This window comes from Poecilia mexicana, unplaced genomic scaffold (genome assembly GCF_051168715.1).
Source record: "Poecilia mexicana isolate PSO_F unplaced genomic scaffold, ASM5116871v1 scaffold_14, whole genome shotgun sequence".
Classification (NCBI taxonomy): domain Eukaryota; kingdom Metazoa; phylum Chordata; class Actinopteri; order Cyprinodontiformes; family Poeciliidae; genus Poecilia; species Poecilia mexicana.
In genome coordinates, this window is record NW_028263383.1 from 9,823,426 (window position 1) to 9,842,266 (window position 18,841).

At 38.7% G+C, this 18,841-nt stretch overlaps 1 protein-coding gene across 2 annotated transcripts; it reads right to left on the reverse strand.

The window, feature by feature from the left end:
• Window positions 1-182: 182 nt before the first annotated feature.
• Window positions 183-18,798, reverse strand: rbm27 (RNA binding motif protein 27). Of its 2 annotated transcripts, XM_015011173.2 has the most exons (21): window positions 18,480-18,798; window positions 16,439-16,557; window positions 14,915-15,042; window positions 14,674-14,753; window positions 13,996-14,198; window positions 13,290-13,595; window positions 12,583-12,810; window positions 11,592-11,783; window positions 10,872-11,018; window positions 10,525-10,678; window positions 9,686-9,839; window positions 9,356-9,580; window positions 8,240-8,371; window positions 7,739-7,855; window positions 7,535-7,609; window positions 7,235-7,411; window positions 6,950-7,054; window positions 4,028-4,255; window positions 3,863-3,946; window positions 3,662-3,781; window positions 183-2,490 (listed from the first exon to the last, which is right to left on the reverse strand). In XM_015011173.2, exons 1-21 carry the CDS (start codon window positions 18,536-18,538, stop codon window positions 2,380-2,382), a joined length of 3,144 nt encoding a protein of 1,047 aa, XP_014866659.2. In that variant the 5' UTR covers window positions 18,539-18,798; the 3' UTR covers window positions 183-2,379. The 2 variants fall into 2 exon arrangements, with proteins under 2 accessions (XP_014866659.2, XP_087868887.1); XM_088012761.1 differs by lacking the exon at window positions 11,592-11,783.
• Between the last annotated feature and the right edge of the window lie 43 nt (window positions 18,799-18,841).

Consider the following 18,841-nt stretch of genomic DNA (forward strand, 5'->3'; position numbering starts at 1 on the left):
AAATGTCACTTTTTCTAATGTGTTTTAGCATTGAGGCTAAAACACATTAGAACTTCACCAATTTTATCAATCAGTTTAAAATATGTCTGACAAAGTAGAAGCACATCAATACTTGGGTGATGATGCTCAATTGAAGCATGGGAAGCAATAAAATAAAAAAATACAATGAAGGAGACCACACATTATTTTAAAGGTAATGTTTTCTGGAATGCTTTTGCTTGCATCTTTTTTCTCCCCACAGCCAATATTCTCATCTTTTTGCTCAATTTTCTTTAACTTACTTTTTTCTTTTCCAAATCCAATGATTTAATTTCTTTTTTTTTATCATTTTACAAGCACCCCATTCCTTTGTCTTTATTGGCAAAAGCAAACATGCTAGTAAATTATAAATCCATTTATACAAATAAAATACATGAAGAAAATACACACACATCCTGCAAATATAAACAGTAACAAATCCAAAACTATTATCCAATAAACATTTTACATTTTGTACACTATTGGGTGATAGTAGCATTACAGAAGACTGTACAAAAACTGGGAGATGCTCAGAATCTGTTTACTCAAATGAGAGAAGACAAAAAAAAAATCCAAAATCACAACACTTAAACCTCTTTGTGTCAAAGTGAAATAAATGTTAAAGATCTAAAATGAAACACATCAGGTTCTTATCAAACTTCACTGAGGCTGAAACGTGTTTAAAATAGTTTTGTAGCCTCCTAAGTTGTGCCACTGTTGTGGAGCTAATGTATTTACAAGCAGGCAAAATTATGTCTGCTAATAAGTTAATCTCACCTTTAGCTTGGCTTCATTCTGGATATGTTCAACTGAGTTGAGTTCTGATTATTGAAGTGTAAACAATTATCTGCTGAAGGGGCATTTAAAGTCATCTTGCTTTTATTTGAGCAAACTGAGCTCATCCCATCCAGATAACTTTGGAACACAGTATGTTATAAAAAGGCAAAAACAGGGAGCAGAATCTTCAGTTGTCAAGCTTGCACACCTAAGCAGGTTTTGAACACTGACAATGTGAGACAGCGCTGCACTCATGCAAATAAGTTAGGGTGTGCTGCGTGACTCAAGTGTCTTTCAAAAGTGTTTTAACAACTCAGAGCGGCTCTGAGAACTGGTTTAGAGCAAACACTCTACTTAGATGAGTAGAAGGAAACCAAACAGGGTGGACTGTTCAACACATAGGCAACATTATGCACTCATGCTTGACCTCTTCTACCTGATATACAATCCTGCCATTTGTGAGAAACAATAAAAATGACAAAAAAAAAAGAAAATCCAAAGTTAACAGTAATTTCTCTTCAAAGCATTTACAAAATTTACAAAAGTAAATCACAAATCCTGTAAAAACTCAGCAATGAGCTGATAGTTTAAGGCAAAGAAATTACACACATATATTTTTTTATAATAAAATCAAAATGTTCAGTACTACATTCAAACACCTGTCTATGGATGTCACATTTTGGAAATAGGTGATCCGACCAGCTCAACAAGTGAGGATTTTCCACCCTCTCTTAATGTGTGGATGTGTTTTCACACAGAGTGGCACTGGACCGAGCGAGAAAGAAAACTAAAGAGGGAAAAACGGGGGATATATGCTACAAATCTGTCAGTTGACACAGAAACTGTAATTTGTGAACACTGATCTGCTGCACCAGGATCCGTCAGTACCTGCACACTCTCTCTTACGGTTCTACAGAACCTGGATGTGCTGGGCGTGCCAAATCGAACATATGGAATCAAAAATACTTAAGATCTTTAACATTTTTTTGGGGGTAATTACTACCAGAAAAAAAAAAAAAAAAAAAACCCACTGAGAGTAGAGTGAAATTGAAAACCAGACCAGGTACAACACAGTGCATCGATGTGGTGACAAAAAATAAAATAAACAGACCTCTCTCTGAAAGCAATAGAGAACTTTCTACTGGTGATGGAATGGCTGTCCCTGAACTGAGGGTGAGATTGTTTTGTTTCATCTTTTTTTTTTCCTTACAAAAAACTGGTGAGAAAAAGCTTAAATACAGTATGTATAAAAATACCTATTCACAGTAGACACAAATGTTGTGCATTACTGATATTAATCATCTGATAAGCACACTACAACATACATAGATTTTTCTATCTATAAGAGCAAAACATTTATCACTCTCAGCAAAAGTGAGATTGTTGTTCATGTTTCATCGAGGGATACAAAAACTAATGACCCTCTAAGGTTTTTTTATTTGTTTTTCACAAAGAAAATATGTTTTCCTTTAACTCAAATCTAAAATTAATGTAAATAAAAAAAACTGTTTCCTTGTATGCAGGGCAAAAATAATAAAAAAGAACTGAATCCACTGGAGGGCATGCAGGGACACATCGGCCTCCTTATCGTCTCCAAGACCGGCTCTCATTCTCGTCGTCTTCATCGTCATCTTCCTCCTCTTCCTCGTCCTCCCTCCCCTCTTCGTTTCCTGGGAGATACGAGCTTGCTTCCTTCTGTTCAGATCAAAACACACCAAGTAAGCATCTTTATGTTGTTCTGGTTTTAACATATTTTAGAAATGTAGCATTTCACTTTGAGAGACACTTCACACAAACTGTAAAGTTTCAAAGAACTTTACAGTTCTGAGAACCTTATGTCCCTTTGCTTTGTAGATAAAGCAAAGGGACATTAAGAAAATGGCTTAAGGAAAGAACATAAGGAGGCATGGAAGGACACAAAAAAGAAAAAAAAAGGAAAAACAACACATATGAAAGAAAGGAAAAAGGAAGAATGTACAAATGGAAACCAATGACTGAAAGAAAATATGTGCAGGTAAAGGAGGAAGGACACATGAAAGGATGGAATATGGACAGTAAGGATTAAAAGGAGGAGAGAGAGGAGGTGGACGGATGGAAGGAAAGACAAATGAGAAGGAAATGTGGGAACAAATTACAAAGAAATAAGAAAAAGAAAACATGACTGAAGGAGGGAAAGTAGAAAGGAAAGCTGTAAGAAAGTGAAAAAGAAGGAGTAAAGATGGAGGATAAGTCATAAGGAAGAAAGGAATGACTGAAACACAGAAGGTCAGGAAAAACAAACAGAAGGATTAAAGGAAGGGTAGATGTAACATTCAGACTACGGGATAAAGAATGATTACAAATACAAATATTTTTTCTAAACTCATTCTCTGTTTTTCAACACTTGGTCCTGGAAAAGTCTTGAACCAAATTCTGTCTCAGACAAAAACGTGTCCATGGATTCTGGCCACGGCTCTGAGAGAAGACCAACTGCATGCAGACTGACGGAGATGTAGTGATAGCTAAATTAATCCTAAAAAACAAACCGAACCTCGGAAAAAAATAAATAAATAAATAGCCTTCTTAAAAAAGAGCTAAACACATTAAAGTGATACGGTAAAGAATCCACCCTTAAACAGCTAAAAGAAACCATAGTAGGAGGATTTCACCTGATTTTAATGCAGTTTTACTCAAGAGGCTGGAATGCTCTTAGCACAGAGAGGTTCCCCCTCTCTGGGAGCAGCAGTGAAAAATTCACAAGCACTAAAAACATCCAACTCCAACCTGTGAATATAACTAAAACTTCAGAAAAGTTCACCAACTTTTCTGAAAAACTGTGTCAAAGCCTAACGCTCGGCCTGAACTGAGTGTGTGTGATGTGCCGTACCGCCTTCTCCTCGTCTTTAGTCTCTTCTGCCTCAGGTTCAGATGTAACGGACGATAACTTGGGCTTGTACCAGGAAATCTGCAGAACGCGACTTTTGAACTTAGCTCCCTGATTTGCTGCCTAGAATACAAAATACACTGATTATTTTCAAAAACATAAAAAGCACAAAGAATCTGGCCTTATTTGGAGCGTGCAGCTTACATTCTCTGCTTCGCTTCGCGTCTTAAAGGTCATGATGACGGTGTTGGCATCTTGGTAGCGCAGTTCTTCAATTTCCCCAAATTTCTGAAAGCAAGAGAAAAAGCTTAGCACAACAATTACAGACAATTCCTGTGGACAGTTCTGTGAAATTGTGTAATTACACACCGTGAAATGAAGCATTAGCTCTTCCTTTTCCTCCTGCGCGACTCCTAAAATAGCGAGTGTTCTGGGCCTGTGGTCGACGACCATGCGGTTTACGACTCCACCGCGAGTCATCATCTCTCGGCTTCGGCTCCTGCCGCGGCCCGCGTGCATCGCCCCGGGATCCGGCGCCATCTTCCCTCGGCCTCTGCCTCGACCCGGTGGTGGGATGATGAGACCGAGTCGCTTCGCCTAAAGAAAAGAAAGAGACTGGTTGCTTATTTTCTTCCAGGCACAAAGTAACTAAATTGGGAAAAAAGCACAGTCATCGTATCAGATTAGTATTTTACTAAGTTATTAAACAGAGGTCATTTCTTTAAGTCATTTATTCATAAGCACTGTTTGTTAATCTTTTCCAACACCAGTAGCATGATTATGTTTAACAATTATCTCTCATTATTTACTTTCATTTCTGAAGAGGATCTAAAGACCCTACAATGATCGATTTGTGACCCCTAATTGGATCTTCACCCCAACATTTGCAGGTAATGTGTCAGAGAATATCCCTAAACAAACAGCATCATGAGGACCACAGAAAACAGCAGACAGATCAGGAATGAAACTGTAGAGGTTTAAACATGATTTTCCACTAGAGCCTTAAACATAGAGCCAGAGACACAATAGAAGGGGTCTGCTCAAAGAACACTGTGGTTAGAATGGCCTAGTTAAAGTTGTTGACTAAATAACATTAAGAATGTGTGGCTAAATAGCTCCAGGTCAGTCAGATTTGACTGCAAGTGTCTACACAAAGCAAAGCGACATGGGAAGAAATTTCTATTTCTGTCCAAACCTGATAGCAGCATGCCACACTTTTCAGAAACGTATGAATTATTTTCATTCCACTTCACAATTAAGCACTTATTTCACTTTGCCTATCACATGAAATTCAAATAAAATGCATTTAAGAAAAGGTTTAAGGGGTGTAAATACTTTTGGAAGGGCCTGTATGCGTTCTGCTCTCCCACTTCACCATTAGCTGTCCCTCCTCCATTTTTAACATGTCATCTCACTTCTTAACCACTCCACAACCTAACAGCCCGTCTCTTCTCCATTTGTTCCTGCCTCACTTCTGCCTTTAATTGTCATTCCGTGATTTTCCGACACAGACCAGCAGCTCAAACTTTAATGAGACGGGTCCACATCAGTGTAAGGACTTGTGTCTGATTTGGCTTCGTTAGCGGCTGCTCCTCTGGGGTTGCTTAAGTGGCTGCGGTTTAATGTGCAGAAAGAGGTTTGGGCTTGGATGGATGAGGCGGGATGGGGGGCAGAGAATATGCATTTTTAACAACCAGGTAATTAAGGACTGCTGGGATGAAGCAAGGAAGAGGGACACAGGGTGTTGCAAACTAAAGCTAAGTTGATGATGTGCTGATTGAGGGACTAAACCCATTAGGGTCTGTATTTACAGTACATTTAGATGTACACTCACTGTGGATGGTCTGGGAAAAGTGATCAAAGAGGAACCTGATAACACTAACATGAGTAAAAAGAAAACAATTTGTTGCAGTAAATACAAAGAATGTTCTGACTAATTGGTTATTGACCCCCTTTGATCCCGGCTTTGCAGACTCTTGGCATTTTTCACCCCACTTGTCTGAAACACTCTCTTGTTGTTTAATTGCTTATGCTTGTTTGTTTTAAAACACACCAGAAAACCAAACACTAAAGCAATCAAAATTAATTCACGGGACTCAAGTGTGCAAAACTGTTAAAATATTTGAAATACAGACCTTTTTTAATGGGCGGACGTTGGGGCAATTTTGTTTTAGCTTTACATCATGCTATATCATCATTCTCTCATCAAACACCTACCCAGAGTGTCGCTTTGACTCATTCATGGGGATCCTTGAATCTCCCATGGCAACCATTTGGGGGTGTCTTAACGCCTGCTCCCATTTCCCTAAAGCTCTGCTTTGGAGCTTCAGCTCCCAACCACAGAACACCCCTCTCCCACTCAACTCCTCCAGACTAGTGGCAGCAGCAATTAGCAAACACCTGGTGGAACTGCATCTACTCAGCTCTGCTTTAAAACTGTGGTTGGAAAACTAAAATCAGCCAACGAGCAGCTACAAGCTACCAACTGAAAGCTCGTTATCAGCATATAGACTGACTGCATGACTTATTACTTCTTGTTACACCAGGATCACTCCAAATACAGACATATTTTTTCCCCCTGTGGCTTGTTTATCCAAATCAGAAAGATGATGAAAATCAATGTTGCACCCTATTGTTGCTGTATTATGCAATCTGTTTTGTGCTCCTGTAGAAGTTTTTCTGTTGCTTTTCTTATTTACGTAAAAAAATAATTCGATCATGTAGATTTTTGGTTTACGTCTCAATACTGGGATGCTGCAGCATCACACCTTCAGTCTCATACTGATCCAACAGCTTTCTCTCTTTCCCCTAAGGTTTTAACTGAACCCACATTACCGACTCAAATGATGTCTTTCTCACATGCACAAGCCAAACTATTATGTCTGACAGAAGCTGAGGAGCTCAATAAAGACCAAGCTATCTCTTGTATTTATTTTGTTAGGATTTTGCTGTATATATTTACTTTTGTTGCATATTTATGCATGTGTGGGAGAGAAAAAGTAAAAAAAAAAAAAGTAATCTTATCAGTAAACTTCCTCTCTGACATTTCTCAGAATCACATCCTCAAATTCAGCTTGCGGAAACCAAAAACGTCTGATGTTGTCTGTGTGTGTCTGTGGTCCCTGTTTGGGGAACCTTCAGATATATATGGGGCAACACTCCGGTTGTTCAGATTAGTATTAATTAATTTAAATTTTTACTCCTTTAGGGTTGATTTATATCAACAAATTAAGCATTAAAATGTACTTTTAGGACTGTGTTTAGAAAATGATGTCAGTGTAATTTTTGTACCTCCACCCGTAGCTCCACAAGTTTTCTCTTAAGGTCTGTTGTGTCTTCTCCAGAGCTAATTTTTTTATGAAAGTCTAATTCAGCATCGAGCAACTCCTTCTGGGCCTGAGAAGAAAACCAAGACATATAAAAACACCCTGATTATCTGGTCGTTTACTCCATAAAGTAAATCAACGGAAGAAAAAGAAAAGAGATTTTAAGGATTACCAAAGTACCACTACTTATTTAGTAGAGCTTAAAACTTAAAAGTATTTGTACAGCATAGACATGTATTTCTAAACTTACATCAGTTTTAGTCTTAGGTTGGCTGTGGTTGGTTTTGCCACTTGAGACCTGAGAGGTGGGGTTCATTTCATTCTGCAGCTGGGTAATCTTCTCTGTTAGCTCCTTGAGGGTTTTCATGATGTTGGCCCGCTCCTCGGGCTTCATCGCTCGGTTTTTCTCCAAGCGGTTGATCAAAGCCTTAAGGAGAAGCAGTAAGAGGAAAATTAATTGAAAGCAATCAAGAACACAAGGCAAGAGAAAACCTTAGAGCAAAGGTCGTGTCAAAACTCAGTGGAGAGAAAACAAAAGAGGGCATGTTACTTTCTGACACTCGATCTGCGTCTTCAGCATCTCCTGTTTCTTTTTCCTCATGTCTTGCTGGAGTTTCATCGCCTCCTACAACAGAAAACAAGCCCTTAGCACACTACTAGCTATCAGTAAAAAAATATTTCACAAACAAAATACTCGATCTTTTGCATCTATTCTGGAATATGTTAGCAAATAAAAAATATTTATGCTACTTACTTGCTTCTTTTTAATAGCTTCCTGCACTTCCAGGACTTTTCCAGTTTTCCCAAGGCTCTTTGAGGAGGATTTGGCAGCTGTAGGTGTGTAGGGGCCTTTCTGGGTGTTTGGTGCCACCTACATGTCAGAAGAAGAAGAGGAAAAAGAAACAGAACCATGTAGGTCATCACTACAGGAATACACACGGCTGTAAACTTTACGTCACAGTAGAAAGGCATTCCCTGGAACCACCAGCTTGGAACGCAATCCTAAAAAATGGCTCGTAACAAGCTTAATGAAGCTTAAAATTGTGCAGAAGATGACATGTTCTAAAAATATTAAAGACATAAAAACGTTTTAATTTGGCTCCTTGAGGGTTTACATGATGTCTGACGTCCAGAGTACCACTGTGGCTCAGTACAGCCATTTAAAGCTGCATCATTAGTTAAATTATATATCTTTACACAAAAAAAACATCAGCAAACTTATTTTTGTATACAGATGAGGAGAATAAAGGCGTACAGTGAGAGCGTCAGAGTTTGGATTCATGCCGTTCGTCTTTGTTGCGATTGTGGTTCCAGGTGCTGCATTCAGGTGATGCTTGGGTACAGTCTTGTTCAGCACATAGGCACCTGGACTGTGTTGTTTAATCCCCTGCAGAAACATTAAGAAAAAGGCAAAAAAAGAAAGAAAGAAAATTAAAAATGTTAAGAAATTCAAAGAGAAATCAACTGGCGACCTGAAATTGGATGACTATTAGCTTGACCAGCAGAGTTTGCTGAGGTTTTCTTGACTGTTTGCAAACTGAAATCTGTGACAGTTTTCTGTGGGCAGATATGAACTGTCTATCAGAGAAAGAAGCATTTGTACACTTTCCTGAGTTGAAGAATCAGAAGTCTTTGACATGGAAGTTGTTTCTAAGGTAAGAAGACTTACGACATTTTCAGTATGAGTGTCATTCTTAAAAATAATGATACCGAGGCTTCAGCGTTGGCACCACTCTGCCTTGCTGCAGCTTTTCTCAAAACAGCACCATCAGAAAATCAATAGCATTTAAAGCTTCACTTTGAAATGCTATGAAGCGTTTCATTGTTCCAGTCTGCAATGTTTTGCAAAGTACCATGCATGTTGGCCAATGTGTGTGTGCATACATTGCATACATAAAGGCATTTCTGGAAAAAAATGTTTAACTCAGTTTAACAAAGAACCTCGTTGTACTTTGGCTGCATAAGTGATGCTAAACATCAAATGTATGATCATTTGACCAAATCAGCAGCAGGTTAAAATAACATAGTCTGAATTTTTAATTTCCACTGCCAGGAGTTCGGCTTCATTTGCTGAATTGTTTTGGCTTTATTTGGCCGCCAGGTGTCGCTGTTTTTAAACAGGCCTAAGAACAAAACATGAGACACTTTTCCAGCACATAAATGTTTCTTCAGCAAGTGGAAAAAAAAACAAACAAAAAAAAAAAAAAGGGATCATCCTGGAAATGTTGGCCATCTTTTGGAAATCTCAGACCAACACTAGGAATCTTCACACAGACTGCTGTATAAACATCTATTTTGTACATAAGGCTCTGTGTCTCTCCTTTTGAGATGAAGGTTTTTTGATTCTTTAGTGTTAGCTCTTTAAGCTAACCTTATGCATGTTGCTGTGCGGCAGGCCTTGGCCTGGCACCGACCCGATCCCCTGGCTCCCTGAGGTGGGCTCCTGACCAGCGGTGTTGGTGCTGGGCTCCCGGTGCCAGTACACACGGATGAAGCGGTTGTTGAGGACGGCCTCGATGCTGGATATGGCCCGTCTGGCCTCTTCGTTCTTTGTGTACTGGATCAGAGCGGCTTCTGGGTCGCCGCCAAACACAACCTGGGGAGAGAGTGAAAGTGAACTGGTCAGCAGGACATAAAGTTCTCTATTGCTCTAATCTTTATCACTTTTCATCTGCTTTATTGCATCCAATAAATACTGCACCTGTATATTGACGATGGTTCCAAACTTGCTGAAATGCTCGTTGAGCTTGGTGATGTTATTCAGCTCCCGTGGGATCTTGCGCACCTCCAGCTTTGTGTTCACGTAGTGGTTTCTCTTTGGAAAAATATTCTTACCTTGACCAGCAAAATCTGGCCTGAAACAACAGAAAAATTGCAGTGACATTCATTTTAGAAATAACTTGTTTTTAGAGCTGACTTTTTGACCAAAAGAACAAATATACCTCAAGAAAATTTAAAAAGATAAAAAAACTCATTGTAGACAGATTGTATGTATTAGTTTTCTCTCTTTTCTGTTCCAAATTAATTAATTACACAGAAATGTATTTTATATTTAACAGTGAAGAATGACGTAGTTTAAAATAAGATTAAAATCAAGATTACAGTTTATGCTCTATAATAAAGTTATAATATATATCAAAGTGCAGCATCTGCAATTAAATACTAGAAGTACATTCATGTGAAAAAACATGGATATCCTATGACAGCATGTTTGTTTTTCTAACATATTTAACATCCATATGATCCAATGCAATATTCAAGAAATAAAAACAACAATAACTAGGAATTCAAACTAATGAGAAAACCTTTTAAAATGTTTGATTTATGCTTTAGACTTTACAAACACTATGATTAAATTGTCCGAGGTTTTCATAAGGAAAGATGTAGCAGCTTTGTGCCTGATAAGTAATTTTAAGAATCTTAAAAATTTTATTTTTTTTAAATAAACCTTTCCTATGTAGGGAAAATATGGCTTCTGTGTTTATCTTATTCTGTTATTCTATATTTTCTTCATGTTTGCGTGAATCTGTGACTCCTTACTTCTCCATCCAGGGTTTCTTAGCTGCTGGACCATCGGCTAAACTGGCTCCCATCGTCCTCTTCCTGCTGTCCTGTTCAGTGTTGAAGCGAGACACATTGTTTCCAGGAGAGTTGGATGCAGATGCTGGCTCTGTTTGGATCACTATGTTGGCAGCTAGAAGAGGAAATAGAAAGACAAAACATGCTTTTTAGTTAAAAAGTGATAAATCAAAAGATGTCATATTGACTGCATTTCATCTTTATTGTGTTGGAGACACAGTAATAATGTTTTAGGATTTATGTGGACGGCGTGGAATAAACTTGATTTTCTGAAGACTGGGTCATCTGGTACAGACCACAGCTGTTACCTCTGGATCCTTGTCCTTCGCTGGAGGTGAGGCCGATGAGGTTGGAGCGTTGGGTCTGGACTCGGGGAATAAACTGCCGATAAGTATTACGACCCGCAGCGGTCAGTCCTGGAGATTCTGGGTTGTAGCCTTCCGGATCATAGTTATCTAAAAAGAGATAAACATGAATTTACAAAATGGAAGTAATGAAGATTAAAATATTTTATTTACTAAAACCTAAAGTAAAGCTGGAGCTTCCATATATGCCCAAGTTCTTAAGAAACACCTACATATAAAACAAGAGAAAAGTATTTATAGCAAAATGCTAAAGATTATTAGTGTGAGCTGCAGCTTCATGTGGTAGAATTAAAACAAGAGATCTGAAAGCAAATGAGTTCAACTGGAACAGAAAAACTATATTTTATACAACTATCAAGAATCTGAATTATGGAAGCTGCAAACTGTCGCATTAGAAATACTTATCTTTAAGATTAATAAACACCACCACCTAATGGCCAGCAAGCGATACTGCAACACTCAAAGAACATGCAAAGAAGCTCATCCACAATAAAATTAAATAACCAAAATCCCCATAGTGTGTAAAACATTACTTAGTCAGCAGAAAAATCTACTGTGTGAACAGAAAAGTCAACATAAAGAAAAAGAAGAGAAATAAAGAACAGAAACTGAAACAAAAAGCCACATGGTCCCAATCTGAATAGGAAAAGCATTTCTGCTTACATTCAGACTGGACATATTGGGGCCGCAGAGACACAGATGAGGACGAGGAAGGAGGCTGAGGAGGAGCAGGAGGAGGAGGAGGAGGAAGAGTAGATGGGAGCCCCACTCCAGGTGGTCCAATGGGGGGAGAAGAAGTGATTGCAGATTGATGGTTGGGGGTATCGATCCCACTGGTAGCTATCAGTGGGGGTCCTGGGGAGACAAAGGTCCAATCCAATGTCTCAGATGTATCACATGTACAACAGTGTATGAGGTTGTTTTCTACACTGAAAAATTAATTCACTCTATACAAAAACCAAGAAATATTGGCATTCCAGTAGTTTTTACATAAAATTTACATAGACAAATGGAAAAAACATCTATAGAAATATGAGGTATAATCTCTTTAAAGTTTTAAAAGATTCCTAACTATTTGGGCCAAAACCTAAAGAGTAGAAGACCCATGAAAAGTAGCAACCACAACCAATAAGTGAGAGCATAGAGTTACCCAAAAATCTATCAGAAATCAGAAAAGTCTAAAAGATTTTGTTCACATCTTGGCTCCAACATTCATCCTGAGGACATACTATTATTTATACATAAGACCAAATTCCAGACATTTCCAGACTCTTCCAAACTGAGTAGAAACCCTGGAATAATAACGTAGATCAAGTGACTGAATGCATCTGAGACAATAAGGAAACATCCACAGAGTTTCCCATAGTGGACCCTCAGCTGACAGCACACACCGACATGCGACTAAAGTTTATTTACATGTGAAGCTGCTAACTGCATTGAGTGTAACTTCAGGTGTTAAGGGGCATTTTAGGCTCATCAAATTACTACAACTAAATTCTGATGAGCCAGGATGATTATTTATACCAGGGTAAAGAGAGCAATGGGCTAAACACAGAGAAACTGTTTTTAAGAAGACACATGATAAAAAAAAAAAGAAATGTCAAAGGAGGAGACAAAAAAAAAAAGATACAAAATAAGTGTCACTAAAACTCACCTGTCATTGGGAAGACACCTGGTGGTGGTGGCTGGGCGTAGGGGGGCATCGCTGGCATCCTGAGTGAGGGGGGCGGCTCAGTGATGGGGGGCATGGGCATGCCGGCAGGAGGCATGACGGGAGGAGGCGGAAAAGGAATCATTTTGGGCAGGGTGACATCATCAACGATGAGAGGGTCGCTGCCGTGGTCGAAGGGACACATGTCACCAAGGACGCAGAATCCTTTCTCTGTTTGAGCAAAACAGACACAAAAACATAAGTCAATCCCAACAGGATCAGTTCCAAATTTAAAATCCACCACAAGAGCATCAACACTGACCAAGGTGACTAAATAAAAAACAAATGCTGAGGACAAAAGGTAGGTTAACACATCCAGTGTGCGTTTACCCCACAGCCTCATTAAAGCAGCAGGTCTCCAGTGGCTGTTTGAGCGCTGTGACAGCAGAGAGCTGCAGGGACGGAGGGTTAAGTTTAAACTCCCCTGTGTGTGCAGAGAAGGCCTAGCGCTGTGCTACCACCCACTGGGGACAAAGGACAGTGCGCTAAACAGTGGTCATTAGTAAAGAGACTCAACAAGGGCCTGAACCCTTGAGGGAAAGTGAAACGCCAGCTTTATACTAACCCTAATACAGCTAAACTTTTCTAAGTAAGACCTTCAACTGTGCTTCCCCTTTTTTTTTTGACAAAAACATAAACTCAGCTCCTACCATCATAGTCCCTGCATCGCTGCTTGAGCGGAGTATTCTTGCCACCGAAGGGCTTTCCAACGCTGTCTTGCCGCTGAGCGATGTAGTAGCTGGACCAGCTGTCTGTAGTGCTGTCGGGCAGGTGAGCCGGAGTCACGACAGGAACCCCTCCGACTCCAGCAGACGAGGTAGCAGAGAAGGGATGCGGATGCGGAGGGGTGGGAAGGGGCAACAGAGGCGGTGGATGCTGCTGCTGGGGGCCGGATGTTTGCGTAGTGTTGTATCCATCATTGTCCTTTCTTTCCACCTCAAACTTTGACTTGAAATCTGTTAAAAACAAGAAGAAACATTTGAAAAATCTATTGATAAACCTAATCTAAGACTGAAGAGTTTAAAGTGCCATTTTAAAAACAGCAACTTCTCGTAATGCACAAGCTTAACCTTGTGGGTAATTTATCCAATTCCAGCCCATGTTATGGAATCCCCAGTGATGTGACTGCAAAGTTGTCCACATTGTCCTGTTAAGTCTCGACAATGCAACTAAAAACAATACAATCCGCTACATTCGATCTTCTCTAAACAGTCCAAACCAGCTCAGCTCCAGGATGCTCCTGGCAGCTCTTCTACATCACTGATGCACAGTTAAAGAGCTGCTGCACACCTGGGTCTGGTCCCCTGTGACTTTATCTGGGCTTGTGTGGGAACACTGGCTCCGTTCCTCTCTCACCTCTGCCTCCTCTGTGCTCCCGGTCCCTGCTCTTCCCTCGGCTGCCGCTCCTGCTCCGGCTGCGGCTCCGGCTGTAGCTCCTCCCCCGGGGGCTGCCTCTGCGCCGCTCGTGGCGCTCTCGCTCGCGGTGGGCTTCACCGGGTTTGCTGTGCCGCTCGAAGTCTCGGCGTTTGCGCTCATCTCGCCTCCTGTCTTCGCGGCTCCTGCAGGGTTTATTAGAGGGAACGTGTTTGAATGAAACAGCTAGCTGAGCAATTTGCCAAAAGGAAAGACTTTTGATAAACGTCTTAATACCTTTATCAAAACGGGCTGAAGGGGCATTTCAATAAATTACAATGTCATCCTTCCATCCAAGATTAATCTGTTCTGGGTCTTAATCCAGTTAAAATGTTTCAATTTAGTATTCACTTCTTAAAACTTTATTTTCAGAAATGAAAACTTTAAGGGAGGTTTATATATATGTAAAAGTCACAATAGGGATTTCTACTACAGAAATGTGTTATTTAGGCCTGTTGCAAAGGGGGCTACAGGGGGCAACCAGGCATTTATGTCAAAGAGACTGTCAATATGTTTGCAGATGTTAAGTACAATAAGACACCTCTCTACAGCCATCAGGCTCTTAAGTAGCCATAGAAATATAACAACATATGAAGAATACAGTTGAAGCCACAGCCTTGCCTGGATTCGTTGAAGTCAGCGCGGTTTCTCAGGGGACTTCTCCTGCGTCTGTTTTCTCTCTCTTCCTCTGGAGTTTCAGCCTTCAGGGAAACAATGATTATGTTACACAGGAAGAGATTTCAAAAGATCAACATTTCAAATATAAATCTGTTTTGATGTAAATATTAAAAAGAAAAGGTTGCTTTCTCTTTATAGCTCTTTAAACTCATCTTGGAAATGTGTCCTTGTCCACTGTTCTTACCTCAACAACATCAACCTTGAGAGTCGCTGGTTTCACCTCCTCTTTTGGACCCTCCTTGGCAGCAGGGTTCCCCAGGTAGCTCTTCGTCGTCAATGACTCAAAAAGTTTATCTACAAATCCTACGGTTTCTAGACAAGCAAAATTAAAGCAATGGACATGTTTTTATTTTGTTAGATGTGTGGCTTGTTTTATAGTTGGACTGAATAATACTCTTCATTGATGATATGCCTATTGTCTTGTTAGAAACCATTCATTTTATTCTATGCTTTCTATGTTTAGCCCAGTATAGCCCAGTATAATACATTACAGTGTCATATAGTACAAAAACAATGTGAATATGTAAATACATGAAGTACAACTAATACAAAAAAATCCTAGATGTTTTTCAGCCACTAGAGAAGCAATAGGTGAATATCTGTAATGTTATACGATATAAACAAACTCAAATATATTATTTTTGTTTTTACCATTTGTGATGCAGTAAATAAATTTGTCTTATATGTTCTCAAAGAACAAAACAACTAGCATCAATTAGCAAACTTCAGCATACTTTCTGAAAATAATAGTGTTTGGATATAACAAGTCATTGTTACATGTGAGTGATACAAAAAAAAAAAAAAGAAAGTAAAATCAAACATTTACAGCACTGTCTCCCTCTAGAGGTCATAGGGGAGATAAGCTAACTCAGCTTGGAAATGTTATGGTTTATTTACACGATGCCATTTTGAAGCATGCAAATTTCTCACTCCCTGAACAGCTAGGTTTGACTATCCATTACTGACGCAAATTACTTTTATCATTTCTTACAAGGGTTACTACAAATCACTCTGAAGATAATCTGAAACAATGCTGTGTTTAATATGTAACCCATTTAACCTTGTGAGATAGAACTTTTTCAAATACTAATTTTGCATGAGGTGGGTAAAAATATTTGAGTTTTTTAGTGTAAATCACTTGACATGTCTTTCTGGATGAGCAAATTTATCAAAACTCTCCCAAGCAATATGTTGGAATTATTATTTTTTTAAATAACCCACATTTTCAAAGTGACCCAGATATATTTAGCCATGTGATGGCTAAATAAGTTAAATTTTCCTTTGATTGGAAGGTCAAATAAGGAAAACTCTTATTTCTCTGCCTGTCAAATGCAACAAAATATGAGAACTTTCACTTCTTTAGTCCATAAACGCAACAAATAGCAGATTCTATGATGTCATTTTAGCTTTAAGTTAATTTTGTGTTTTATGGAAAACTAATACCTCTGAAAAGGGAGCATGCCATTCTTTTATAATCAACATGTAATTGATTATACATCAGTCACTACTTGATGTGTACTTGATCAACTACAAACAGACCCAAACAGAGCAGGGGATAACAAGGGATGCAAGACTAAACTAATTGTTTTTAGGTTTTTTATTTCCTCCCATTTCAGCTAACCGAGAAAGCAACACACATTTTTTAAACAGCAAAAGGAGGTCTCTCTGCGTCCAATCAGCTAACTTAAGTTTTATGCAAACTTCTTACCCTTTTGTAAGAAGACATCAAGCTGGTCAGCACAAAGCGCTTTCAGCTCCTTCTCTGGTTTGTCTTTCTTCACAAGAGCCACTACATAGTTGGCCAATGCAGCAGGATCAGCATCACATCTGCAAGTCAGAAGGGATGTAATGTTTATTCAAAAAGTCTAAAAATGCTCGTGTGCCGTTTTTCCATTGTATTTTCCAGGAGTAAGGGTTAAGGGGTTAACAAGATTACACTTTAAAACAGTTTAAAGAAAGGGTCCAAAATACACTCCACCTACACATCAAGTACAAACAGACCCAAAGCATCTTGACTCACAGCTGTTTAGTTTAAACTTTCCAAACTCACACAAAAAGCTGTTGGCCAACACACTAAAACAAATATTAAGAACCATCAGTGTTTCCATGAACCCCAAAGCATCAAACCAAAAACAACTTGATGTTTTTTTTTCTGTTATCCTTACAGGTAAAAAAAAAAACTGCTTAAAAAAAAACCAAATACATTTTTGTTTCTTTTCAGATCATTTTTGACATCAAAATTGTTAAGCATAACTTATTTTAGAGTCACGTACAGTCACCTGTAAATCTAAGTTAATGGGTGATTAATTTACATTAATTATTCATTATTCACTTCTTTCTCAATTCAGAATCCAACAACTAAAAACATACTGAATGCCCCCCTTCAATTTAAATGTTGTTTTCTTTTTTTAAATACATATGAAGCTCCTTTAAAAGGTATTTATCTGTATGGTGTACCGCTGCAGCAACATTTTCAAGTCATATGTAAGAACACTTCATGGAATTAACAAAGATTAAAGACAAATGTGGAAACGATTTATGGAGAGGAGTAGGACTGTGAGATCTGAATTTCATTATCAAAGAATTTCAGCTCAAGTCACAAATTTCATTGCAATTTTAATTATTGCAACATTGCAAATAAAAAAGAACTGATTTGAAACAACATGTATACGGCCACATACAATATCAGTTATTCATACTTTCCAACTTTTATGCCAGTGATGTATTTGGCCAGCTGGATGAACTTTTACTCCGTTTTGAGACCACATCTGATAAAGATGTTAGAGATCAAGATATTAAAGCTCAAGAGCAGAGGTGCAAATATTGTGGGAATGGAAAAAACCGAGTTAGTTCGTTTACTAGTATTTACAGCTGATTAGCTCTGATTCCTCTTGTGATACCATTGACTCAAGTAAACACAAGCAGAAGTAGTTGCTTTCTTCAATGCACTTTTTTTTTTAGAAACAATTATGTTGTGAAATGCATATGTAAAAATCCATACTTCGTTAACCAGATGGATTTTTATCGTAAGTGAACGTTTGTAGCAGGAAGCAACACAGATCACTGGGCAAAGACTCTTTGAAAAACCATTGTACTTAATCATAAAATTCAACGCAAACAACTTGAAAACATTCGGGACGCCACAGAACTATGATCAAGCTACAAGTGAATGACGGTCACAGATTCACAATTTTATATTCATCACCACTGACTTCCAATTATTAAAATTTTTAGAAACATCCGTTTCCATAGAGACATTAAAAAAACATCAAACCGTAGCAATGGTGACTAAAGTGCCCAACTAGGTTCATTTCGTTTCTAAAAACCCTTAAAACGTCTGCGTACATACAAACACATAACACTCGATTGTGTAACTATGGTAACTCAAAAAGTCAAGTTACTAGCTAAAAGCGGACTGCAGCTAGCTTGTACTGCAGCCACAAGTAGAAAAATAACCACAAGTTATATGTCTTGTCTTGAAGCTTAATAATATCCTACAGAGTCGTGATAAAGATACAGTTTGTGCTCCAAATCTAACACCAAATTATTACAAAATGTTAGTGAAAAACATATACAATTACCCCAAATGAGGCACGTTAAACTTGGATTTCCTGAGCTAAGTGAGCAAGGATTACAGCTGCTCTCTTCCTCCAAAGGCCCTGATTATAGCACGGCTCCAATGTTGCCCTGGTCAGGCTCGCCAGCTAACGTAGCATGCGAGCTAAATGTCATTTCAATTCAATACTCACATCGGCTCCAGGAGTTTTGCCAGCCACGACTTGAAAGCTTCCACATTTTCTATGATCATTGTGAAAAATACTTTAATACTGCCTATAAATAGAAAGTGTGCTTCGTCAACCCTACTTTCATCGTCTATAAATTTATAAGCTTTTAGGCCTTCTGTCTTCTCTACTGGCAGGTCGCACGCACTGTTTTACGGCATGGCAACACGAGTCGAGTTGTCGTAACGTAGGCCTGACGAGGGACGTTGTAATATTTAATATAGAAACGTCGATTTGAAAATGTTGACTAAATATTAACACAAGCATATTCACATATTATTTTAACATTAGCAAAACTTTCTATATTTAAATCAAAATAGTGGTCAGCT

Coding starts and splice junctions, on each gene's coding strand:
- rbm27 (XM_015011173.2), bottom strand. CDS start 18,538: ATGATCATAGAAAATGTGGAAGCTTTCAAGTCGTGGCTGGCAAAACTC. Junction 4,256..6,949: donor TTGTGGAGCTACGGGTGGAG/GTACAAAAATTA, acceptor TCTTTTCTTTAG/GCGAAGCGACTCGGTCTCAT. Junction 3,782..3,862: donor CGCGAAGCGAAGCAGAGAAT/GTAAGCTGCACG, acceptor TTTGTATTCTAG/GCAGCAAATCAGGGAGCTAA.